Here is a 26615-nt window from a genome sequence, read left to right as displayed (position 1 = left end):
CATAACTGCATGAACCCCAAAACCAATACAGAAGCTGATCACTAGTTTTTTAATCCCTCCAATGACACCAAGGTCAAGAGCTTTTCTTTCAAGTTTTTCCTAAAGGATCCAGTTTTCTCAAATAAATGTATTATAGAAATGTTGCCCATGCTGTCGAATGCATATTTAATACAATTTATTTCACATGACTGATGAAATATGTAGAATTTTGTTTTCAGATTTGCCGTGGCCCATTTCACCACCAGATCGCAACCACAGCTGAGGTTTATAAACATGTTTGTGGTATGGCTAATATTAATTCAGGTGTACTGTAGCAAGTGGGAAATTGTAACATTACTTTAGGACAATTCTGTCCAATTTCTGTGTGTAATGGAATCTACTTCTGGTCTTCAAGATGGCGTCCAAGATGGCGTCCAAGATGGCGACCGCCTGCCTCACCACATGGCTCCTGCTGGGCACAGGTCTATGACCTCACCTTGTTCCCACTCCAGGATTGGTCGTCGCGACGGAACGGACGCCGGCGTCAGAATCGGGCGCCGGCGTCGAGACGTCAACGTGAGGACGCTGGCGTCTGCGTCTGACGCAAGCGCGTCAAAATTTGGCGCCAACTCAGAGACTATTTAAACATACTTCCCCTGCCAATCCTTGCCCAACTATAGGTTCCTGCTACTGAGTTCCTGGGTGTTATTATCTATTTGATTCTTGTGTACCCGATTCCTGCCTGTTCTTCGATTTTGTAGTCTTCTGCCTGGTCTGATCTTTTGCCTGTATTTTGACGATTCTTTGGATAAACCCTTTTTGTACCTCGAACCTGGTCTGGTCTCCTCTTTGGTCTACACTATTACTGTGCCTTCGGGCCATTTACACTGTGGTAACAAGGGCCAGAATTTATCTGGATTGTGTGAAGGAGAGCCAATAATGGAAGTGAGTGTTGGCCACTCACTGTTTTTCAACCACACCCACTTTAAAGAACATCCATGTTACTACAAGAACCTAAGACTGTATCCACATTAATGGCTGCAGCAAACCAGACAACACAAATGGTTGGTGCTCACTTTAGAGATATCACTCATATACAAGAAGTTCATTACAACATATTAATATATACCCTTAAATCCATATGGCTTCTCCTCTTCTGTGGATAGCTCAGCCACACACAAAACTTTTTCGAATTTTCTTCTCAATATGATCTGGTTTATAATAAAGTCACTAATTTATATTTTTCCCTACTCTTTTTCCCAAACAGGAGCCCGGTAAAGTGAGCTGCAGAGTGTCAGTCTGACTGGCAAAGAGATTTGCAGTGTGCCGGGCTTTCCCTGCTGACCTGAGGAAACTTCATTAGGGCACAGTGGACCTTCTACAGAGGTAAATAGATGCAACCCTTGTTTCTCGCAAATAGATGTTTGCAGAGCCTACAATCCTACTTGTATATCGCCATTCCATTTTGAACTAGCAGACCATATCCTTACTCCTCGTCCAGTGCAATGTGTTTGAAGTTCTCCTTTTAAATCCACTAGGAAAAAATCCGTTTTCTAATCCTTTTCCAAACTTTCTTCTTATTTGATCTGGTTATAATAAAGTCACTAATTTATATTTTTCCCTATCTTTTTCCAAACAGAGCCCGGTTAAAGTGAGCTGCAGAGTGTCAGTCTGACTGGCAAAGAGATTTGCAGTGTGCCGGGCTTTCCCTGCTGACCTGAGGAAACTTCATTAGGGCAGCAGTGGACCTTCTAGAGAAGGTAAAATAGATGCAAACCCTTGTTTCTCCAATAGATGTTTGGCAGAGCCTTACAATCCATCTTGTAATATCCCATTCGTTTTGAACTACAGACCATATTCTTACTCCTCATCCAGTGCAATGTGTTTGAAGCTCTTTTTTTAAAATCCACTAGGAAAAATCCAGTTTTCTAATCCTTTTACAAACTTTCTTCTTATCTGATCTGGGTATAGTAAAGTCACTAATTTATATTTTTCCTTATCTTTCTCCCAAACAGAGCCCGGTAAAGTGAGCTGCAGAGTGTCAGTCTGACTGGCAAAGAGATTTGCAGTGTGCCGGGCTTTCCCTGCTGACCTGAGGAAACTTCATTAGGGCACAGTGGACTTTCTACAGAAGGTAAATAGATGCAACCGCTTGTTTTCCATATGAAGTTTGCAGATCCTTACAATCTAAATCTTGTAATATCCCATTCGTTTTTGAACTAGCAGACCCTATTCTTACTCTGCATCCAAGTGCAATGTGTTTTGAAGCTCTTCTTTTAAAAATCCATCTATTTAAAATCAGCATCTTCTAATCCTTTTTCCACTTTCTTCTCATATGATCTGGTTATAATAAAGTCACTAATTAATATTTTTCGCCCTATTCTTTTTTCCCAAACAGAGCCGGTTAAATTTTCCCCTAGCTACTGCTGTAATGTGTGTTGAAACCAATTGCTTTATGAATGGCCCAGTTGCTCTAATTCCCATGCATAGTTTTACTCTTGTGTTTAGTAAGTTGACTTTGGCATCTGGCCTTAGCAATAAGATTTAGCTCTTCTTTTGGTCCATTAACTGGCCTATAATATCTTGAAGAGGGTGCGTGTGCTTTGAGTTGTTCCAACTGCATTTATTTTATTTAGTAGTTGTTCTTGGCTTAGCTCTAGCTAGTTTGGCTTTATAGGCAGCAATACTGATCAGTTGCCCTCTACCGCATGGCCTTATGGTCACACCAGAGGTTATAGGTCTGGCCCGTTAGTGCTATCATTGAGGGAAAGAAATCCGTAATACTAATTGATCCATGGGGGCAAATTCACTAAGCGCCGAATGCTAGCGTTACTTCGCTAGCGTTTGTCATTTTCGTTACTGCGCAAATTCACTAACGAACGCTGGCGTAGTTTCGCTAGTGTTACTTCGCACCCTTACGCCTGGCGAAGTTTCGCTAGCGACGTAACTACGCAAATTCACTAACGCGCGCAGTGTACTGAACGCTACCTTTTACGCTAGACTTCCTTCGCCACTCAGACCTGGCGAAGCGCAATAGAGTAGATAGGGATTGTTTCAAAAAACGTAGTAGTGTTTCTACATTATGGGTGATAGGCTGAAAAGATCGAAAAATTTTTTGGGGCTCCCCTCCTTCCCCCCTACATTTCCTGACTCATGGCAACTTACCTAAACAGTGGGCACATGTGTAGGGCAAAATAAAATTTTTATTTGATGATTTGAAGGTTTTCTAGGCATTTGTAGTGCTGATACGTATTCCTCCATTGAAATTTGAATTTCGCGCCGTATGCAAATTAGCCTTCGCTAGCGTAACTTCGCTTTACTTAGCGAATCAACGCTAGCGCAACTTCGCAACCTTACGCTACCCCTGAGCGCAACTTCGGATTTTAGTGAATTTGCGAAGCGCTGGCGAAACTACGCCTGGTGAAGTGTGGCGAAGTGCGGCGAAGTTACGCCTGGCGCAACTACGAATCTTAGTGAATTTGGTGTTTTTATCTGTAAGAAGCGTGTCATTTAGTCTCCACAGGGGTCTAGTGGTAAACTGATGTTTTTCCTGTAGTATAAATGCGACTAGTGAGTTGTCTGTCCATGTTGTGTTTTTGATTTCACATTTAGGAGTTTGCTTAAGTGTTTGGGGATAGATCAGGAATAGGTCAATTCTCGTATATGATTTTTGATGAGCTGAGTAATAGGTAAAGTCCTTCATGGTAGGATTATGGACTCTCCAAATATCATATAAGTTGTATTGCGCTAGGAGTTTAGTAAAACTTAAGAGATTTTTTCGTTACTGTTTTACGTTATCGTGGGGGTAATAGAGCTGCCTGCGGGGTTCTGTCCATTTCCAGGTCTGGTACATTATTAAAGTCACCACCTATAATGACAATACCCTGTTTGAGACTTTGTACTTGATCCAGGGCTTGTTTTAAGAAAAGATTCTGAGTAGTGTTTGGAGAGTACAGATTCACCAGGGTATATTGTTGTTGGTTTACATTACAAATTACAATTAAACATCTGCCCTTGGAGTCAGCCAAATGTTGTACACTTGTTATATTTAAAGGGATATTGTCATGGGAAAACATGTTTTTTTCAAAATAAATCAGTTAATAGTGCTACTCCAGCAGAATTCTGCACTGAAATCCATTTTTCAAAAGAGCAAACAGATTTTTTTATATTCAGTTTTGAAATCTGACATGGGGCTAGACATATTGTCAGTTTCCCAGCTGACCCCATTCATGTGACTTGTGCTCTGATAAACTTCAGTCACTCTTTACTGCTTTACTGCAAATTGGAGTGAAATCACCCCTCCCCCAGCAGCCTAACAACAGAACAATGGGGAGGTAACCAGATAGCAGCTCCCTAACACAAGATAACAGCTGCCTGGTAGATCTAAGAACAACACTCAATAGTAAAAGCCAGGTCCCACTGAGACTGATTCAGTTACATTAAGTAGGAGAGATAACAGCCTGCCAGAAAGTAGTTCCATCCTAAAGTGCAGGCACAAGTCACATGACTGGGGGCAGCTGGGAAACTGACAATATGTCTAGCCCCATGTCAGATTTCAAAATTTAATATAATGAAATCTGTTTGCTCTTTTGAGAATTGGATTTCAGTGCAGAATTCTGCTGGAGTAGCACTATTAACTGATGTGTTTTTTTAAAAAAACATGTTTTCCCATGACAGTATCCCTTTAGGGATCTTCTAGCCAGAATGGCTACACTTCTTTTTTTTCTGCTTTCGATGTTGCCGCTGCTATCATTTTGTATTGCTTATTACCAATCGAGCTTTGATCTTTTGTTCGAAAATCCAAATGAATATCTACATTTTGCCTTTTGCACTCTGCTAAGGTCAATGGATGTTTGTGGGGTGTGTTTAAGCCCTTCACATTCATACTAAAACATTTGAGACCCATTGGAACTTGTTGTTGTGCTATAGTGTGTACATTTGGCTGGTTCCTCAGCAGCTGGAACTGATGTTTACTCATTTGTCATGTCAGTCTCCTGGGTAGGATTGAAGGGGTAGAGCAGAAGAGAGAGGAAAGAGAAGTAAACAAAACCATTATAAACATATGTACATTTTGGCCGTTTGGTTAGGCCATTCTCTTTTTGCATACATGCCTTATCTGGGCACACAGTCTAGCAGTAGCAGAGAAAAGAATTGGGGGGTGTTTAGATCTTCTGTTGTTGAGATCTTAGTTGTTCTTTTCCGGTGCCTGGGAACATTAATCCAGGTAAGTGACCCAGGGTTGAAGGTCATTATAGTGGTGGTGGGAGGTTAAGGTTCCCTATGTCTTTGATCCACTCTTCTTCCACGTGCAGGCGCTTCCATGCGGCTCATGTGGTTTGTGTTGTGTTTCTACTGGGATATTCCATTGTGTTAATGCTGCTTTTCCTTCCGCTGCAGTGGAGATCATTTTTGTGGTGCCACTGAACAATCAGTTGTGTTGGTCCCCCCATTTGTACTGTATATCATTCTGGCGTAGGGCCTGAGTTATCACTGCTAACTGGTGTCTCTTAGCCAAAGTTGCTGCTGATAGTTCTGCATAGACTTGTATTTTTTGGAACAGCTGTGGGATATTTTTGTGTTGTCTGGTAAAGAGCATCAGGTCCTCTTTTATGTGATAGAAATGGATTCTGAGGATCACATCTCTGGGTGCTTCACTTGGTGCATTTCTGGGTTCAGGGACCCTGTGGATCCTATCGATGATAAGGTGATCCGTGGGGGTCTCTGGGAGTGCCTTTAATATAAGCTCTTGGGCATATTGGCTTAGTTGAGCCTGCAGGATCTCTTCTGGTACCCCCTGGGCCTCACGTTATTTCTTCTTGATCGATCCTCTATGTCTGCTATCTTATTTTGCAGTCTATCGATCTCGGCATCCCGAGTATTCAATGTGTCTGCCATTGTGTTATGCGCCTCAACCAGTTCCACCATTTTTGTTTCAACACGGTCTGTGCGCTCAGCTATGACCTGTAACTCTGTTTTTAAGTCTTGCACAGTTGGTTTTGTGTCTGAGCAAATATCTTCCCTGAGTTTTGTAAGCAGTGCTTTTAAATGTGTCTCTGTTAAGCCCTGTGTCCCCTCCTCGTATTTATCTGATTGTTGCGCTCTTTCAGCTCCGTGTCGCGCTGGTGAGGATGCACCCGATGAGGACTGGGCGCCATCTTGGCAATCCTCCAAGAGCGGCGCTTTCGGCTGAGATCCATAGAATGAGGTAAGTTGCAGGGGCTGCTGCTTAGTTCTTCTTCTAGATATGCCAGCGGTTGTTGATTTTCTGCACTTTAGGGCACCCTGGGACTGCTGTTTTTCCACCTTCGTTTGGCACCGAAGCAGGAGCAGTTAAGATACGAGTGTGGTTACATGCACGCGCTGGCCATTCCCCCCGGCTTTCATTTTTTATTTGTGGTTTTTGAGTTATTCAGCAGCTTTTTATTCAGCAGCTCTCCAGTTTGCAGTTTCCAAAATCTGGTTGCTAGGGTCCAAATTACCCTAGTAACCATTGGCTTATTTGAATAAGAGACTGGGATATGATTAGGAGGGGCTCAATAGAAAGAGGAGTGATAAAAAAGAGCAATAATAGATCATTTGTAGCTTTACGGAGCATTTGTTTTTAGATGGGGTCAGTGACTCCCATTTGAAAACTGGAAAGAATCAGAAAAAAAAACCAATAAAAATTACATTTTGAAGACCAATTAAAAAGTTGCGTAGAATTGGCCATTCTATAACATACTAAAAGTTAACTGAAAGATGAACCACCTCTTTAAAGATGAACAGCCCATTTAATGGACAAGTCGATAACCAGGAGATTGTGCCGTTGGCATGAACTACCCACTGACCTTGTCATGCCCAGGACCCAGGGCAGCTGCCCCCATTTTCCGACTCCCCAAGGAAAGCTCTGCTCCCTGGAGTCCCTGCTCATGGAACCCAACCCAAGCCTACGTAAGGGACACCTGGGTGCACAACATGGATTGGTTCATGGCACCCTGGCCAAGGGACAATAGGTTTCAATATTGGGTTACTGGAGGGGATCTACCCAATAACACCCATAGTATTATTTTACTTTCCTTTATCCCACCCCAAATCCTACTTCAGATTAAGCAGACATGCGCCCCTTACACTGGGCTTGGGCAGTACCAGCTACAAATATGTCCTGTCCAATTTGTGCGCCCCCTAGAACTGCTGCTGCCAAAATGGCCCTGTAATGTGTATGTTAGATAAGTGCAAGGAGATTCTCATGGCTAATCCCTTGTAAGTATCATTAAGCTTAGGCTGCCTATGTTGTAGTGCCAGGGGCAGTGTCGGACTGGGCCGCTGAGACACTGGGGAAAAAACCCGGTGGGCCCGCCGGCCCAGATCGGCACCTTTTTCCTGCAGTGACTGCCCGACGAAGGGCAAAAACTGTTGCGCACCTTCTTCCTGTATTGCCCGCAGCGCAGTGTGCCGGCTCAGAAAGGGAGGACGGAGGGGGGCCCTCAGACAGCAGCCCCGGGCCCCCCAGTCCGACCCTGGCCAGGGGTGCAATGCCACTCAATCACAGCCGCTCCTCCATTAGGGCTTATGAGGCCCCTTTGTTGGGATAACAGGAGGGCGAGGGAACTTTTTAAAAATTTAGTCTATCTGCCCTGATCTTTTTTAAAGGACAGAATATTAAAATTGGTAAAAAAAAATTGGTAAATGCCCCAATGGAGCATCCAAGTGTTGGAGAGCTGATTGGTGCCATTTTCCCTGTGCTCCCAGGCAGGGCAGTCTGAGTACCCCAGGGTAGAGCCCTGTAGGTTGTAGGAAGGACTTTCAGATGCAGGTTGGGAGTCTGAGGGTTTGCAGGTCAAGTTGTGGATCTTATCAAAGTTTTTTAAAAAAAATTTTCCTGCGTTGCCCACTTCTGATGTCGTCACTTCCCGTTTCCAGCAATGACACTTCCTGCTTTATGGTGGTCAGCGAGTCACGGATCAGTTTGCAGATCAGGCAGTTGCGGGTCAGGTAGGTAAAAATGTGGGTGTGGGTTACAGGTCCGGGTTTCAAAATTTGTTTCCTCACAGGACTCTACCCCAGGGTGGGGCCATTATATTAAAGAGGTGGTTCACCTTTAAGTTAATTTTAGTATTTTATTAAATGGCCGATTCTACACATCTTTCGGTCTTCGTTATTTATTTTTCATAAGTTTTTTTTTTAATATTTGCCTTCTTCTGACTCTTTTCAGATTTCAAATGGGGGTCACTGACCCCATCTAAAACCAATGCTCAGTAAGGCAACAAATTATTGTTATTCCGACTTTTTATTATTCATCTTTCTATTTAGGCCTCTGCCTTTCATACTCCAGTCTCTTATTCAAGTCAATGCTAGGGTAATAAGAACCCTAGCAACCAAATATTGGAAACTGCAAACTGGAGAACTGCTGAATGAAAAGCTAAATAACTCAAAACCACGAATAATAAAAAATGGAAACCAAAATATCATACTAAAAGTTAACTTAAAGGGGTTGTTCACCTTTGAGTTAACTTTTAGTATGATCTTGAGAGTGATATTCTGAGGTTTTGCCCTTGGTTTTTAATTTTGTATTTGTGGTTTTTGAGTTGTTTAACGTTTTATTCAGCAGCTCTTTGAATAATCATGTATTTGAATAGGAGACTGGGATATAAATAGGGGAGGGGCTGAATACAAAGAGGAGTAATAAAAAAGAGCATTTGTAGCTTTACGGAGCACTTTTATTTTGATGGGGTCAGTGACCCCCATTTGAAAACTGGAAAAAATCAGAAAAAAGGTAAATAAAAAACAATAAAAAGTAAATAATGAAGACCAATTGAAAAGTTGCGTAGAATTCACCATTCTATAACCTACTAAAAGTTAACTGAAAGCTGAACAACCCCTTTAATGGACGAGTGGATAAGCAGGTGATTCGCATGAACTTACGAGGGGTTCCCGAGGCCCCTTTGTTGGGATAACAGGAGGGTGAGGGAAATTTTTGAGAGATTAGTCGATCTGCCCGAGGTTCCCCGGCTCTGCTCCGCCGGCAGTAAATAGTTTTGTGCTACTGTATGTTTAATTCATGTGACAAGCAGCAGATAAGAATCCAGAAATGTATGTGTGTGTGTGGCAGCCTCTCAGGAAGGATTGCACAAAGCCACGGAGAAAAGTCCCACCTTTAAATGACAAACACAGAAGCCTCTCCGCTTGTTACCTGCCCCTTTATTTTCTTCCCTTCATCTATCGACTTGTGCTAAAGCCTCGCTGTTCCTGCTCAAACTGCTCCTGTTGGCCAATTTGTTTTTTATACTCCACTAAATATTTTCTTCTTTCCCTTTTTCACTCTTGCAGTTTCCTCTTATTTTTTTACACTTTTTTAAAGAATCTTTTACTTTCCATTAAAAGGTTTCTGTGCGTTTCTCCAGGATTTCATCCTTCATTCATTCATTCATTCATTCAACTCTTAGGGCCCCAGGCCACCAATGTTTTTAACTCTTAGGACCCCAGGCCACCAATGTTTTTAACTCTTAGGGCCCCAGGCCACCAATGTTTTTAACTCTTAGGACCCCAGGCCACCAATGTTTTTAACTCTTAGGGCCCCAGGCCACCAATGTTTTTAACTCTTAGGGCCCCAGGCCACCAATGTTTTTAACTCTTAGGGCCCCAGGCCACCAATGTTTTCAACTCTTAGGGCCCCAGGCCACAATGTTTTTAACTCTTAGGGCCCCAGGCCACCAATGTTTTCAACTCTTAGTGCCCCAGGCCACCAATGTTTTTAACTCAATCGCTTTAGCAGGAACCCCCCACCCCAAAAGGACGTCTCATAACCTGGAGAAAGTGGTACCCAAAAAACAAATCCAGCTTAGTCATTGGCCAATATCAAGCTCCTTCATATACTAAATGTCTGGTATAGTGACAATAGGCTGGTGGGAAGTGGATGGAATTCCAGTGTTAAGAAAGGGGCCTTGGACTTGAATGGAAATGCTGTTACATTGTGGCCTATGGAGTAAAGCAATATTCTAGTTCCCTCCAATCATTAGAGATCAGTATGTGTCCCTATGTCTTTCAGCCCCGTCATGTACATATTAATCAATTAACCCTGCAGAGATATTAACCCATTCCCTTCTTCAACTAATCCTCTGTATCAGCACCACCACCCAGTTTTACCCTCACACAACCGCTCAGTCATCTTTAGTAGAACGAGGCACAGGAGCCCCTTCCCTCAATATTCACCATAGGGATTAAAGAAAAACACAGAGACATATTTATGGAGAAACCTGGCGGTGAGCACAGGATTTATTACAATTAATAGGCAATTTATATTTGGGCCTCCCTAACAGTGGATGATCCAGAGGAAGGAGAAAAACCCTAGAGTGCTATGGGGGCCAATCTGCACTGAAGGTAAAAATTCCTTCCTGACTCCTAGAAACGGCAGTCGGTTCTACACCCTGGATCATGGCTAGACCTCCCGGCCCCCTACCTATACACCCCCACCTCCTATTCACCCCTCACCTATACACCCCCCCTCAACCTTCTCCTATACACAACCCCCTACTCTCCCTCCTATACTCAACCCCCACTCTCCCTCCTGTACAAAACCCCCACTCTCCCTCTTGTACACAACCCCCTACTCTCTCTCCTGTACACAGAGAATCTGGGAAGGGAGTGTGACTGTGGGATAGCAGGTATAGTAGGGAGAGATGTTGTCTATAGTAACAGTGAAATAATAGTCTCTGGGAAGGGAGTGTAACTGTGGGATAGCAGGTATAGTAGGGAGAGATGGTGCCTATAGTAACAGTGGATAATAGTCTGTGAGAAGGGAATGTGGCTGTGGGATAGCAGGTATAGTAAGTAAAGAAGGTGCTATTAGTAGTAGTTGTAATACCCCAGCACTAACAGAAAACAGATAAAAATCAGTAGTAAGTGGAGGGGTTTATATGAAGCAGTTATTATAATGTATATGTTTATATTGGGATCTTTGTACTGAATTATATGAGAATCTCCTACATGAATTTTTCAGCAGGGGAACACTAGTTATTGAGCCCCCCAATCAGATTGTTGGATCCCCTAAAGTCTCAATCAGCCCCATATAATTCCTGGGCACCCCAACAGTTGCAGGCTCATCTCCCTCTATAGAGTCCCCCCTGCATTTCTGTAAAATGATTTGTATGAATCACAGCAGCTTTGGTTGGAAAAAACCCACATTCATTGAGTTCAACCTTTTGTCCTGGCAAAACCTGACCAACTGCAGGGGGGTATTTGTGCGGCACATACAAGGGGCACAGCCAAAAACTATTGGTACTTCCCACTTGCGTTCATAGGGGGGCAGACAAATAAGGTGTGGAGTGAATTGAGATGGTGCTATTACATAGGGGGCACTTTACCACTTAAGTATATGGGGGTACAGTGTGTGGGTGCTGGGATGTATTTTGGCAGGGGGGTGTCAGACTAGTGTATTGGGTCCTGTGATTCGCTGTCGGCTCAGTGAGGCACTTTAAGAGGCAGTGACACCCCTTTTAAGGGGAATTTTGGTCCTTTCCACTTACACAAACTGCTGCACCACTGACTGTGCTAAATACAATGTGACTGAGATACACCTGTGGCATTTTTGGAGAAACTATTGTATATGTTTCTTGTAACCCACCCAGCACCCATATAATACTGTTACATTATGTACTGTGGAATAAAGTGATATTGTAGTATAATATAGTAAGTAGGGTCTCCTCATATCTGTGTCTTTTGCTCCTTGTGTATTTTAGCCCCATCACTTACATATTAACCAATGAATTCCCAGAGCAGAAACCATTCTAACAACCCCCTGCACAGATATTAACCCTGTGTATTTTAGCCCCATCACATACATATTAACCAATGAATTCCCAGAGCAGAAACCATTCTAACAACCCCCTGCATATATATTAACCCTGTGTATTTTAGCCCCATCACTTACATATTAACCAATGAATTCCCAGAGCAGAAACCATTCTAACAACCCCCTGCACAGATATTAACCCTGTGTATTTTAGCCCCATCACATACATATTAATCAATGAATTCCCAGATCAGAACCCATTCTAACAACCCCCTGCACAGATATAAAACCATACAAACCTTTAACAAAACCTCTTTCCCACTCTGCCCCACACCTGCCCATTTGAGCAGTCCCCCCACAGTATTAAATGACACAATTGGTCAGTTACCTTTATCAGAATGAGGCACTGGAGCCTCTTACCTCCCCTCAAGATTCACCATAGAGATTCAATAAAAACACAGAGACATATTTATGGGCAAACCTGTTGGTGGGAACAGGATTTATTCATATTAAAGTCAATTTGGGTTGGGCATTCATAACAGCTAATGATCCAGAGGAAGGCAAAAACCCTAGGGAAAAATTCCTTCCTGACTCCAAATGGCAATCGGTATTACTCCCTGGATCATGGCTTAAAGGAACAGTTCAGTGTAAAAATTAACACTGTGCAAATAGATTGTGCACAATAAAAAATGTTTCTAATATAGTGAGTTAGCCAAAAAATGTAATGTATAAAAGCTGGAGTGACTGTATGTCTAACATAATAGCCAGAATATTACTTCCTGTGGCCCTCCTTCAAGTCACTGATTGGTTAGTGGCTGGTAACCAATCAGTGGAAACCAAGAGAGCTGCAAAACAGGAAGTAGTGTTCTGGCTGTTATGTTACACATCCATTTACACCAGCCTTTATACATTACATTTTTTGCTAACTCACTATATTAGAAACATTATTTTATTTTCACAGTCTATTTACCCAGTTTTTCTATTTACATTAAACTGAACACAGGAATCATATTAAAGGAATCATTCAGTATAAAAATAAACACTGGCTAAATAGTCTGTGCAAAATAAAAAAATGTTTCTAATATAGTAAGTTTGCCAAAAATGTAATGTATAAAGGCTGGAGTGACTGGATGTCTAACATAATAGCCAGAACACAACTTCCTGATTTGCAGCCCATGTGGCCCCCTTTAAGTCACTGATTGGTTATTGGCTGGTAACCAATCAGTGGAAACCAAGAGAGCTGCAAAGCAGGAAGTAGTGTTCTAGCTCTTATGTTAGACATCCAGTCACTCCAGCCTTTATACATTACATTTTTGGCTAACTCACTATATTCAAAAGATTTTTTATTTTGCCCAACCTATCTATTTACCTAATGTTTATTTTAATACAGATCAGTTCCTTTAATATGTCTGTGTTTAGTTCACTGTAAAAGAAGAAAAACTGGGTAAATAGATAGGATGTTTAAAATAAAAAATGTTTCTAATATTGTAAGTTAGCCAAAAATGTAACATATAAAGGCTGGAGTGACTGAATGTCTAACATAATAGCCAGAACACAACTTCCTGATTTGCAGCCCATGTGGCCCCTTCAAGTCACTGATTGGTTAGTGGCTGGTAACCAATCAGTGGAAACCAAGAGAGCTGCAAAGCAGGAAGTAGTGTTCTGGCTGTCATGTTAGACATCCAGTCACACCAGCCTTTATACATTACATTTTTGGCTAACTCACTATATTCAAAAGATTTTTTATTTTGCACATCCTATCTATTTACCTAATGTTTATTTTAATACTGAATGATTCCTTTAATATGTGTGTGTGGAAGGGAGGGTGCGTGTGTAAGTGTATGTGTGAATGCTTGTGTGGGTTCCAGTGTGGGTGCAAGGTATTCACGGCGCAGGCGTGGGGCGACGACAGTTTATCCCTCGGAAGAACTTCTTGGTGGAACGCTGCAAAGAAAAGAAATATCTTGTAAATTGTTAAAGAAGAATTAATTACAGATAAATAATTATTAGCATGTCAGCTCTCTAGAATGGCACCTTTTATTCTTATATTGATCAGCTTGTGTGAGTCTAGTTTCTAGTAGCAAAGTTATTTCCAAAGAAGGGAAGGGCTACAACAGCCCTATGAGAGTTACCAAACCTCCCCCTAATTGGTCTATAGAGAATCAACAGCGGTATCTGGAGACTTGGCCAGATCTCTGCTCAGAGTCAGTAACCCAGTACAACCTATAGACAGCCATACCCTCGCCAATAGGGGAAATTCTCTGACTGATCAGGCCACAGGCAAAAAAAGACAGAGAACATACAAGGCAGCTATGGCAACCTTTCAATTTCTCCAATAATTTGGGTAGACAGCCTGAATGACTGGAAGGCTATAAAGTACACGAGAGCCAACATGGTGCATTAGCATATGAAAATAGAAAGCCAGTAATATTAGATATATTACCCAGATCCTCTGGAGCCTGATGGCAACCCTTCTTCTCCGGGTTGGCTGCTGCTGTTTTTGTTCAGCAGGAACTTCTTCTTCTAGTTCATGCTTTTTCGCCTCTTGTTCCTCCAGTTGTATCCCCTCTTCTTTCTTTTCGTCAGGAACATCTTTCTCCGGTTCTTCCCCCTTTTCTTGGTTTTCAGCAGGAACATCTTCTTCTTGTTCCTGCTTTTGCTCCTCTTCTTCCTCCAGCTCTATCTCCTCTTCTTTCTCCAGTTCTTCCACATCTTGCTGTTCAAGAGGAACCACTTTCTTCTGTTCTTCTACCTCTTCTTGCTTTTCAGCAGGAACATCTTCCTCTTGTTCCTGCTTTTCCGCCTCTTGTCCCTCCAGTTCCATCACCTCCTCTTGCTGTTCATCTTTCTCCAGTTCTTCCACATTCTCTGTCTTTTCAGCTGGACCATCTTCTTCTTGCTCCTCTTGTTCCTCCAGTCCCATCTCCTCTTCTTGTTGTTCTGGAGGAACATCTTTCTCCAGTTCTTCCATATCCTCTTTCTTTTCTGGAGGAACATCTTCGTCTTGTTCCTTGTTTTTCTCCTCTTGTTCCTCTTCCTTGTGTTCCACCTCTTCTTGCTCCTCCTGATGGTTCTCCTCTTCCTGCAAGTGATCTTCCTCCACTTTCTCCTGTTGACTGGTCCTTAAGGGGATATAATGGAGAACAATCAGTCAGCGTAATTTGTTTACAAAGTGTTGAGACTACAAATATCATTACTGAAGTAATAATATATTCCCTGATAGTCATTAATGTGTTGATTGGGGGGATTTAGTATATTATATGGGTTGATAAGAGTAAACTGATAGACCAGCTAAAATTTTTGTGGAAAAAAAGAGCAGGTTTTCCAATATACATTTTTTTCGCCTTCTTGCTGTGTTAAGATCATTACATAGAACCTATTTCTGTCTGCTCTTTGCCTGGACTGAATGGTTCCTAACTCACAATTCAAACTATTGCAAAGCCACACTTCAACTGGTTGTACAAGTGACTTTTTCTGTTTAATCCTGATTAGATTAAATTAGATGTCTAATTGTAGGCTGCAGCTGAGGAATTCTGGGAGATTGTGGTGGCACCTGCAGTCCAATATGAAACTGTGTAACGATGAAATCAGTGCTCTGACTGGCTACATTCATTTTTTCTTATATATATATTGTTCTTATGCATCATAAACTGGAATGGAATATTAAATGTAAAATACATACATGGCAGCTTCTTCCAGCTCCTTCTCCTTCTCGAGGAGTTTTCTCTCCATGCCCTCCGATATTGATCTTAAAGTCTGTCGGGGAAGACACAAGGAGAGGAGCAAAGGGTAAATAAGACATTTATACTCTGTATTGGAAGGATGAGGGACAGAGACAGTGATCCGGACACTTACTTTCAAGGCTTCAGCAACCTCCTCTGGGTCTATGTTGATGTCTCTGAGCTGTGGGAGAAGAGACTCAATGTTATACAAACACTGCATTGTACCCATGTTATTAGGGTTCCTATGAGGGGCCTCTGTGCATAACCCACACTGCATTGCAACAGTTTTTGCTTTTGCTTTGTTGCTGCTGAAAATGGGACTTAGGTGGGTGAGTTTAGAAGAGATCCAGTCAATAATACTGTTACTACTGTTACTAAGACACCCAGTCACTAATAATAAGACTAATAATGCCACTTACAGGTGATTCCGGCAGCTGGAAATCAGCCACAATATTATCCAGTTGTTCCTGTAACATAAAAAAAAGTGTCAGTGAGGGAGAAATGGATTAAGCAATATTATCGGGTAGATGAGAAGCAGAAATATGGAGCAGCGCTGCTGTGCAGTTCCCATTCACCTGCAGTGTCACTATAGGCCACACATCAGTGATATGTATATAATAATAATAATAATTAGATATATGATTATATGGGTTACTGTCAGTTACTGGTTTAAAGGGCATAAGAACCAAATACTGGCAACAATAGGAATTTACAATAAATATTAGTGCTTCACCCGCATGTACATGAAGGCCACAGGGCAATGTTTTTACAGACATGGGGATAACATTTTAGTTTTCTTCTCAGTTTGGGACATAAAACATATATATTCTCCTCTATAATTAGTTTATTGTCTGGAGGTGCAATAGCTGACTACATTGTATAAGCCAAGAGCTGGCAATCTAATGCCACACTGATTCAAAATAAATTACAAATCGTTAATGGACTGAATCAGACCAGGGGCGCAACAGTCCATGAGAAACAAAAGGCCTGGGGATACAATATTTCTACCATGTCTGGACTGAGAATTAAAAAAGGTCCTGGCATTTCAGGTACACAGAAGCCCAATCAGCCCACATAGAGGCCCAAACAGCCCCCACCAGCCCACTAAATACTGACTTTCTATGGGACCTAAAAGCAGCCCCTCTGGCATTTGCCAGAACCCATAGATTGCCAGTCCGGGCCTGATTTCTATAATAATAACATATCATTTATTCCCTATTTTGGATTCCTTACCAGATTCATGACCACGTAGATAAAATACACCAGGTTCGCCCTAGTCAGGTACTGGTGGGTGGCTGCATATCGGATCAGGAAGTTGGCTCTGAAAAAGAATTGCCATTGAGCATTAATACAAGGTTTTATCTAATGCTGCATTGCATTTCTACTATGTCTGGGCCCTGGTTAACCTATATAGAGCCCAAATGATCCAAAAACAGTGAAAATAAAAAGGCACTAATAAAAGAACAATTTCCGGCAAAATAATCTTTTTTAGAGATAGTTGAAGGAGGAAAAGTCAGCTATAAATTTTCTAAATTGCTTACGATGAATATTTATAAATAGGGCCCTAGTGTGGAGCCGATGGCCAAAGTCCATCCAATCTTGAAGCAGGGGGTTTATTTACTATGTGATGCTACAATTAGAGAATGGGTGATTGGGTGCATGTGTCTGGCCCCTGGCACACCTTGTACTTTATTCAGACCCCCAAGTGATAGTGTCTCAGGGGCCAAACAATACAGGACAGGTCAATTGACCAAATTCTAAGGCCAATGAGGGATCCCATTTTGCCCCCTTATCTCTCCTACACCCCTCCCCCCCGGGGCAATGGCCAACAATTCCCAAAAATAAGCAGATTTCTGTTTTACTTACAAGTCGTCGATCTTCCCGAACTCTCTCCTGTAGTGATGTTCTGCAAGGGAAAAAACATTTCCATGAAACACTGAGCTAAAGGAGGGAAGGACATTCACATACAATTCTCTCTCTGACATTTTCTCCCAACCTTTCTGCCTTCAAGAGATCTCTTAAAATACACTTATTTAGAGAACCCTCCCTACCTCTGCTTAACTACCAAATGCAATACCACATACAGTACTACATCTCTCACCCACTTATATCTGATCTTGCCCACTCCCACGCCTTGTGTCTTATTCCCTTCCCTTTAGATTGTAAGCTCTTTTTGCACAGAGCCTTCCTTACCTTTTGTACCAGTATTGGTTGTGTTGTATGTAACTACATATGTTCTATGTTTGTACTTAATGTGACTTAGTTGTATAAACACATTTACTTTACAGCACTGCAAAATATGTTGGCGCTATATAAATATATGTTATTATTATTAATAATAATAATAAACCAGTGCTACAGCCTTTGAAACCCTAGCAGCCTACTGAGAAGCCCATTGAATAAAGGAATGGATGATTCATATAATATTTACCATAAAAATAGAGGAGACTCTCAATGTCTGTCTCCTCCTCCTCCCTGAAGTTCTTCCAGGTCAACAAAACCGACTGTAAGAAAAGAAAGAGAGATACAATTTAGAATGGGTGTAAACAGGGCCGTCATCAGAAATCGCAGGGCCCCATACGACAAAATTTCCTCGGCCCCCTGGGCTGAGCCCACCACAAGCCCCACCTACAGGTCCGCCCTCCCCACCCCACAGGTCCACCCCCCACATTGGTGGCTAGGGTTCCAACATGTTAATAAAAAATACAAAACTATTGGTGGTCAGGGCCCCCCATAAAAAACATTTGTGGTCAGGGCCCCCCATTAAAAAATATTGGTGGCTCGGACCCCACATGGAAAAAAAAAATTGGTTGCCAGGGCCCCCCCCACATTATAAGAGAATTGGTGGCCAGGGCCCCCCTTAAACATCCATGTAAAAAAAACTTGCCCCCCAGAAGTTTGAAAGAAAATTGGTGACCAGGGCCCCACCACACAACAGGTACCACAAAGGGTTATCTTTAGGGGGCCCTGCCATGTTGCACTTAATTCATTAGTGTAGCCCACCTGCTGTAAGTGAGCTGCCAACTGCAGAAGGGAGGAGGGGAGCAGCATTTTCTTCCCTTATAGGTCACAGAATTTCAAGTCCCGGTAAAGCTGCATGGTGATTGGATGAGCTGAAGGGGAAGTTCAAACCTCAGCTATCCAATCCAGCCGCTCAACTCAGACTTAAACTCTGTGACCAATAAGAGAAAGTAATGGACAGAAGAGACCTCCCCCTATGCTCCCGCCCTGCCTTCCCGAAGTCGGCAGCTCTCAGAAAGCAGGGGGCCCGGCTAATCAAGTAAGTGCGGCGTGGCCAGGCCCCCCTTACCCTCGGGCCCCCTACAAATCTCTCCCCCCCTGATGCGGCCCTGGGTGTAAATGCCGCCTGTATCATGGTATGGCAGCTCCCACCAGAACTTCCAGTTTAGATGAGGGAATGTTTTTTCTCTTTTTTGGAAGTACAAAAGAAACAGATACATTACCTCCATCTCTAGGGAGCGGTCCATGATGTTTCAGTCGTCTAAAGGAAGAAAAATGGTACAAATCAGCAATATATTCGGCACCGCAATAGTTTCACGTTTCAAAGACTTTAATATGAATGTGACAGTCGTTATTGTGTAGTTTGTGTTATCAGGTGACATAAAGTACGAGATTAAGAGACAGATATTTCCTTATCTTTATTTTCCGGCACATTGTTACCCTCAATGTTAAATGGCACATTATAATGCTGGTGATTGTGTTGAATTTGATTCTTTTAAGGGATACATGTACTGTGAATATGAATGAATTTTGTTACAACAGCGCCACCTGCTGGTCATTTTCACACCAGTCTGACCAGCAAGTAGTCAAGGAAGTTGTCAGGAGAAAGAAAGAGGCTGATGTTCTTCTACTTAGGAATAAAATTATAAGCCTTTCTCACATCTTTCATCAGCCTCTTCCTTTCTCCTGACAACTTCCTTGACTACTTGCTGGTCAGACTGGTGGGAAAATGACCAGCAGGTGGCATTCTCTTATTTTTAAGGTTTACTTATCCTTTAAAGGTGAACCTTTACCCTCGCAGAGCATTCTTTACACTTCATTGATCTGCATTTACATTTACAGGAGCCATAGTGTATTGGGTGCAGAGTGGGAAAACACTGGGGTTAATACAAAGTCTCATGTGAACTTAGGGCAGAGTTGCTTTAACAGATATAATACAAGTATCAATTGGATTTTTTCAAGGTTACCTTTCAAAAAACGCAGAAGTCGAAGATGGTGTCGCTTCTGAAAGAAAAATAAAAGGGACCGGCACAAGGCCGGGTACCCCAAGGGGTCTCCCTGAGGAGACCCTGGCTATCCCAAAAAACTAGTTCTGATAAGGATGGATTATATCAAACTAGGGGGAAGCCAAAAAATGCTCTGATGACGATGAGCAGCAAACTTGCAGAACTTGCAGAAAAAATCGCAAAGATCGCAGGAAACGCGCTGTAGCCCGATGTCTGTAGAGAGAGAGAGAGAATAACAATTAATATACGGATAATGCATTCAGCACTTCATATTTCCCATAAAATACAGAGTATGGGAGAGATCTGACTATTTTACCCTTAATTTTAGCTTTGCGTCACTAGAAACTCCCGGACCTCAGATTGTACAAAACTGTAAGTCTGATCATAGCGACCAATAAGAAATGAGCATTGGCACCGATAAAGCAAGGACATAGTACACTGGTGCAATTTACTCCACGTTAGTAAGAACGGCCCAGTTATAGAGGTACAAGGGTACGAGAAACACCATAGCAAGTAGTATTAAATGGTCTAGTTCAAATTAGTATTAATACATTGGTTGCCAAAAATCAAACAATGATCCTTCTTGTCCCCAACTCAAGGACAGACTCATTGGTTTGTTAGATTTTCATCCGCTGTTTAGTAGCCAGGAATGTACCAAATCCACTGTTTCAATTGGACTTTTTTTTAACATTTTATATCTGGTTGCTAGGCTCTCTGCCCTTAGCAACCATCCATTTGTTTGAAATCAGTGACAAAAGGAACATCTGCTAGTTAGGGGGTGTAAGCCAAATATTTCCCCTCTTTTTCCATTAAAATAAGGGTTATTTGGCAATATACAGGCAATATTAGAGGCAATATACACTTAACACAGAGCCAACCAACGGACAAAACCAACTGTCAAAACCTAGGGGTAAAGTCATCTCTCTTCTATGGGCCCTGCTGTATGTCCCCCACTCATTTACTATCACCCCCTACTGTCCCCATGGCACGTGCCTCTGCTTCCCACCCCTAGTTCCAGACTTGGATAAAGGGAACATGTATTTAGCTACAATGTTGGTACATAAGAGCAGGGCTGGGAGCAGATACCAGGGGCAGAGGGGCAAATCTCTAAGGAGCCTGTCAGTACTGGGAAAGCAAATTAAGCAGCTTATGGTGAGGTACAGGGGTCCCCAAATGTTCCCTTCATTAATAAATGTGAATATTTGCTGACAGTCCTGTATAACTGACAAATCCTGGTCTGTGTCTCCCAACCAGCACTAAGATTAAAGGCTCCTCCCAAGCCCATTTTAGGGGAAAATCTCCAAATTCATTTAAATCAGTGACAAGAGGAACATCCGCTAGTCAAGGGGGTGTAGCCCAAATATTTCTCCTTTTTTCCCAATAAAAGAAGGGTTATTTGGTAAAAAAAAAGTCTCAGAAGGAATATACACAACGCAGAGCCAACCAACGGACAAAACCAACTGTCAAATCCCTATGGGTAAAGTCACCTCTCTTCTATGGGACCTGCTGTATGTCCCTCCCACTCATTTACTATCACCCCCTACTGTCCCCATGGCACGTGCCTCTGCTTCCCACCCCTAGTTCCAGACTTGGATAAAGGGAACATGTATTTAGCTACAATGTTGGTACATAAGAGCAGGGCTGGGGGCAGATACCAGGGGGCAGAGGGGCAAATCTCTAAGGAGCCTGTCAGTACTGGGAACACAAATTAAGCAGCTTATGGTGAGGTACAGGGGTCCCAAAATGTTCCCTTCAGTAGATTATATGAATATTTGCTGACAGTCCTGTATAACTGCCAAATCCTGTGTTTCCCAACCAGCAGTAAGATTAAAGGCTCCTCCCAAGCCAATTTTAGGGGGAATAATCTCCAAATTCACTAAAATCAGCAAGAGGCACAACACCCACAAGTTTGGGGGCATCACCCTATTATTTACCTAAAATAAGGGTTATTTGGTAAGAAAATCTCTCAGAGGGAAAATGCACTTACCTCTCACCAAAGTGACAACCAACGGACTGAACCAACTGTCACCTCCCCAGGTGGAAGTCACCTCTGTTTCCTGCTCTTAAAGGGGAAGTGTCCCCTTTTGATGAGTGAGGTTTATATGGCATTTATTTCTAATTAGATGTGCAGTACATACACAGCCTATTAAGTACACTGAGCATTGCTTTGTATGTGTGGCCTATTGAGTCAGCGCACAGAGTCCAATGCCAATGGCAACCCACGTAACAGAGAGGAATGCTGAAGCAGCAAACATAAGCCATTAGTGAGCCAGTACAGAGCCATATGGGTAAGTCATTAGACTACAGGACATTGATACATGAGAAATCTCTGGAACATCCACAATAAAGAGATGAGAATGAAACGTCTGGCCGTTCTGTCCCTTATTATTGGAGAAACAGAAGTAGATAATATCAGTAAGTACTGCAGGAAGCCCCAGTCTGCTTTGTACAAAGAGTGAAAATGTGTGTAGGGAAGTCGTGTCAAATCTTTGCACTTATCCCTGTAAAGGAGCCTGTCTGTGTGCTGTGAGCTGTTACCTAGCAACCAGCTGTACAGGATCTCAGTGCTACAGGAAGTGACACAGCAGCTAGTGAGTGGCTGGCAGGAAGAGGAAGTAGCAGAAGAGAAAAGCCTGGCAGAGAGAAGCACACGCTGGACACAGAGAGAGACCAGAGAGCTGCCGGTGGGCCCAGAGAGCTGAGAGGCTCCACCAAAATCAGACATTTGGATCAGGCTGGGACAGGGAAGCCTCATACTGTGCCTGGAGAGACAGAGAGTGTGAAAGGAATCCAGACTGGAGGAACAACCAGCAGGAGATTCCTATCTGAGCATCCAAAGGGGCTGCTAGTCTCACTGTATGTCTGACTGTGCTGGACTCCACTCAAGACAAACTGTAAAGCATCTAAAGAGGATTTGGAGTGAGGACTGAGATTTAAAGTGACAGGGTACTAAAGGAGCGCTCGCAGATTTCTACACATTTCTATTAGTTGGACTGTGAGGAGCCATCCGTTACTTTAAAGAACTTATCCAGTTATTTAGTCTGACAGACCACGCAAGCAAGTTAGTTAGTGAGGCCCTATTGCCACCGGTTAGTGCTGTCTCTATTAGTTGCCCATTTATTTTACATAAACAAGTTCTGTGTAACAAATAGTGTGTGTGTTTTATTACTGTGTTCCCAATGGGGCCACTCGTAGGTTCCCGCTAGGTGGAGACACTGTGCTACTAAGTACCAGGATCATACCTCCTAACTGTCCTGTTTTTAGAGGGACAGTCCCTCTTTTCAACCCGCAGTCCCTCATTTGTACTGGAAAGTCTTGTTTTTCTCTGCACTGAACAGCCAGAAAATGAAACAAAGTTTCTAACTTAATTGGCTTTTGGTAGAGAGCCCAGAACAGCTGCAGCAGAAGATAAGATACTTTTGTAACAATTTCTACATAAGGAAATAAGTAATTGTAACAGGTCCCTTGGGAAATGTTAGACTCACAGCTTAAAGGGCAATTCACCTTTATTAGCAAAACTATAATAATGGGGGAAAAAAACAGAAATATGTTCAAACTTTGATAACCTGCCAAATTTTGTAAAATGAACATGGTAATTAGGGGTGTGGCACAGAGAGCAGAATTCTGCAGGGCAGCAGCTGAAGAGTGGAGCAGGAAGCAGTGCAGGAAGTAGTGCAAGACCAGTACTTGAAGTAGAGCAGGAAGTAATACAGGAAACAATGCAGGACTTAGAGCAGGAAGTAATACAGGAAACAGTGCAGGTAGTAATACAGGAAACAGTGCAGGGCGTAGTGCCGGAAGTAATACAGGAAACAGTGCAGGGCATAGTGCAGGAAGTAATACAGGAAACAGTGCAGGGCGTAGAGCAGGAGCAGCAGGAAGTAATACAGGAAACAGTTCAGGAAGTAGAGCAGGAAGCAGTGCAGGAGACAGACTGGAGGAAAGAGGATCAGTTCTGTTCTGGACTTAGAATCGACAGCACAGAGAGGAGTTGGACCAAGAAATGACAGGCAAAAGTATTGAGCAGGAGGAGAATCGACAGGTGGTGACTTGGGCAATGGGGATTGGGAGGAATGTAGTGGCTTCCTAGTTGCTTTGGTCTGTCACACTCAAGCTCACCACACATTCAGACTTATCTGATTGGACAGATTATTGCATTGTACCAAATTGGACCTATATTGCTAATACAGAGTTTTTTCAGAGTAAATCAGACTTGGAAGGTTGAGAACCTGGCACCGATATGTTTGCAGTCATCCACCCTATATACCGGGGCCCCCGGACTGGCCTCAGATCAGATTGAAAGACTGAACAGGTCTGTGTATGGCCATTTTAAATTTTTGGTTAATGTCTAGAGAGTAAATCAACTTCTGACTGTTAATTATCTGTTAATTATCGCATGGTGCCAGGTGCAAGAATGAGTGTCAGCTTATGATACTAGCTACTTGCGTTATCTCACTGACACCAGGCACTGGGTGCATTTGTCAGACACAGGCCAGCATGGCAAATTATCATCGGTGAGTGGCTGCTTGCAGCTCATTTAGTAAGCAGCCAATCACGGTGAGTCTGTCTAAACAGCTGATGTCTTGGGTATCTGCTTGCAATAACCGTTGTCTAGTGCAACCTACACCCCACCCACCTTGAGCTGAAACCTTTGTGCTTCATTGTAGAAGTGCAAAGAGCTGCAACTATGGGCTAAAACTGCAGTGCAAAAAATAAGGCTATTTTCACTCATTTTTTCCACTTTACACCCTGTCCAAGGCTTCATAAATGTCAGCTTCAGTTATAGCTACTGAATGAACCAGTGAATAAGATACATAATATAAAGTTAACGTTCCCTTTAAAATGCAACAAGTGGAATCACTAATTTGTGTGTTGTGGTTTCAGAAGCTGCTGCAGAAGAAAAGCGCAGGAGCGGAAGGCGGAATCCCATATCCAGGAACAGCACCCGTAACAGCAGCTCCAGGAGAAATGTCTCTAAGAGACTGGAGCAGTTCTATCGCAAAGTGGAGCAGGAATCTCATAGGGACCTGGAGATGCTGAAGCACCTGAAGGAGCAAAATCTCCAAGTTCTACGCTTGGCCGTGGTCCGGTAGGAAGGAGGGAGACTGGGAATGTGCTGTTGGTGTGTGTTTGTGTGTACGGCACCAGAATGACTGCACCCCAATGAACAGAAGTCTGTACCCCTAGAGTGTATGAGCAACTGAAGCATCAACCAAAATGGAAATCACTTGGTGCTAAGGCCAACTTAAAGGGCTGAAACAATATTGGCCTTTAAATTAAATTGTAGCATTAATACAGTAGCACAGTTTGCAGTTGTTCTTCATTTATTTATGGTTTGCAGTTTTGAAATAATCTAGCATTCTCCTAATGAACCGCACGGTGTCTGACAAGGAAGTGCCACTCATTTACCCTCTTTATGAAATGGACACAAAACATTTTAATTGGATTAAAAGATCACAAATATTTCATATTAAACTAATGTCCTTTGCTATATTGTATGTACATCATCATATAGATTCCCTTTAACACAAGGGATTAAAATACAAAAGTATTGTCAGGCCTTTTTTCCCTTCACTCAAATGTGACCCACTGTAGATTTCATGTTGCTGGCAGGAGGTAACCCCATTGTGGACAACATGGAATCTACATTAAATCAAGCAATATAATCAGTATGTGCTTCCTATATTAGATAATATCCCACCAACCGAAAGTTTTCCTCATAGCAGTTTGACTTATAACTTAAGAGGTGTCCTGTAAAAGTCTCTAAATAGCTGATCATTTAACCATTGAGGGCTCACCGTTTGCTAACGAATTCAGCTTTATAGAGGTAACTGCTCCAAAGAATTGTATTTAGAAATAATTACAGCAATTTTTTTTTTCATGACTGTGACATGTAAGTAGTTTATGTCATATAACATTTTTGTTAACCTTTAGATTTCTTGTATATTTAGTGAAAGATAGAAATGATCCTAAAGCTTCAGTGGTAATATAAAGTCACATTTACAAACATCTACATATATTTCCCATTACGTTTTAAAAGTAACTAAGATACAATATAAAAATTGAATTGTTTCCCAAAAAGAAATCATTTCTATGCATGTTTCTATGTTATACATAGACAGAGATTGGCATTATTGTCACAGAAAGTAAACTCAGCAGCCTTTTTATTCTGTCGATGTCCATATGAAGTCCTGTAATATTGCTGTCCAGCTTGACCTATTGTTTTTATACAAAATACCCACAAATGGTTTGGAAATGAGTAACACCAGAGTAGTAAATGTGGGTTCATTGTAGCTATGCATTTGCAGGAATACAGGCACGTGAATGTTTCAATATTTTCTTTTAATAAAATAACTTTTTGGTAAATTACACATTAATATAGAAAAAAATAAAAGAAAAAATATAAAAATATCCTTCACCGTCTGCTGAATAAAAAGGTAAAAAATTGGAAAGTCGACCAATGAATTTTTATGCACAGATTAACTTGCCCCCCTTGCCCCACAAACACACCTAAAAAAAAAAGAGAGAGATAATAAATAATTCCTATTATAGATAAACAATAATTCCTATTGCCTGGGACATCATTGTCCTAGCTCAGTGCCCACTGGGAATGTTATTCAAATGACAGGGAAATAAGTGGATGAAATATCACTACTGGTCAGTGAAGAGATGGGCAAATTGCCAGGGCCGGATTTACATAGCGGGTGCCCCTAGACCCACTGCCATTCGTCGCCCCTGTCCCCTCCCCTTTATTCGTGCAAATTTTCATCATCTGGACCAGAGCAATGGGGATTGGCGCATGGGAAATTTAAAACATAATTGTATCTCCAGCGCATCCCCAGTGTTTTTGAACCAATGTGGGTGTGATTGGGCAGCATGCCGCCCCCCGAAAATCCTGTC

General features: G+C 42.2%; 2 protein-coding genes and 1 long non-coding RNA gene across 8 annotated transcripts in view; 1 reads left to right on the top strand and 2 right to left on the bottom strand.

Moving 5' to 3' along the window:
• LOC121400994 (WD repeat-containing protein 91-like) overlaps nucleotides 1-26615 on the bottom strand; it is a 1149255-nt gene that overhangs the window by 155646 nt on the left and 966994 nt on the right. The window lies entirely within an intron of this gene.
• On the bottom strand, nucleotides 13545-21845 carry LOC121400976 (golgin subfamily A member 6-like protein 22). The gene is made up of 11 exons (XM_041585339.1): nucleotides 21703-21845; nucleotides 19677-19928; nucleotides 18933-18970; nucleotides 17900-17972; nucleotides 17335-17374; nucleotides 16702-16789; nucleotides 15888-15935; nucleotides 15602-15649; nucleotides 15429-15502; nucleotides 14190-14868; nucleotides 13545-13690 (listed from the first exon to the last, which is right to left on the bottom strand). Exons 3-11 carry the CDS (start codon nucleotides 18954-18956, stop codon nucleotides 13631-13633), a joined length of 1134 nt encoding a protein of 377 aa, XP_041441273.1. The 5' UTR covers nucleotides 18957-18970; nucleotides 19677-19928; nucleotides 21703-21845; the 3' UTR covers nucleotides 13545-13630.
• On the top strand, nucleotides 22666-26217 carry LOC121401038. The gene is made up of 2 exons (XR_005966062.1): nucleotides 22666-22804; nucleotides 24600-26217. It is a non-coding gene; the product is annotated as an uncharacterized LOC121401038 (long non-coding RNA).

Source organism: Xenopus laevis, chromosome 3L, assembly GCF_017654675.1.
Source record: "Xenopus laevis strain J_2021 chromosome 3L, Xenopus_laevis_v10.1, whole genome shotgun sequence".
Taxonomy (NCBI): domain Eukaryota; kingdom Metazoa; phylum Chordata; class Amphibia; order Anura; family Pipidae; genus Xenopus; species Xenopus laevis.
Note: the sequence above shows the minus strand (reverse complement) of the source record. Positions and strands in the feature narration are given on the sequence as shown.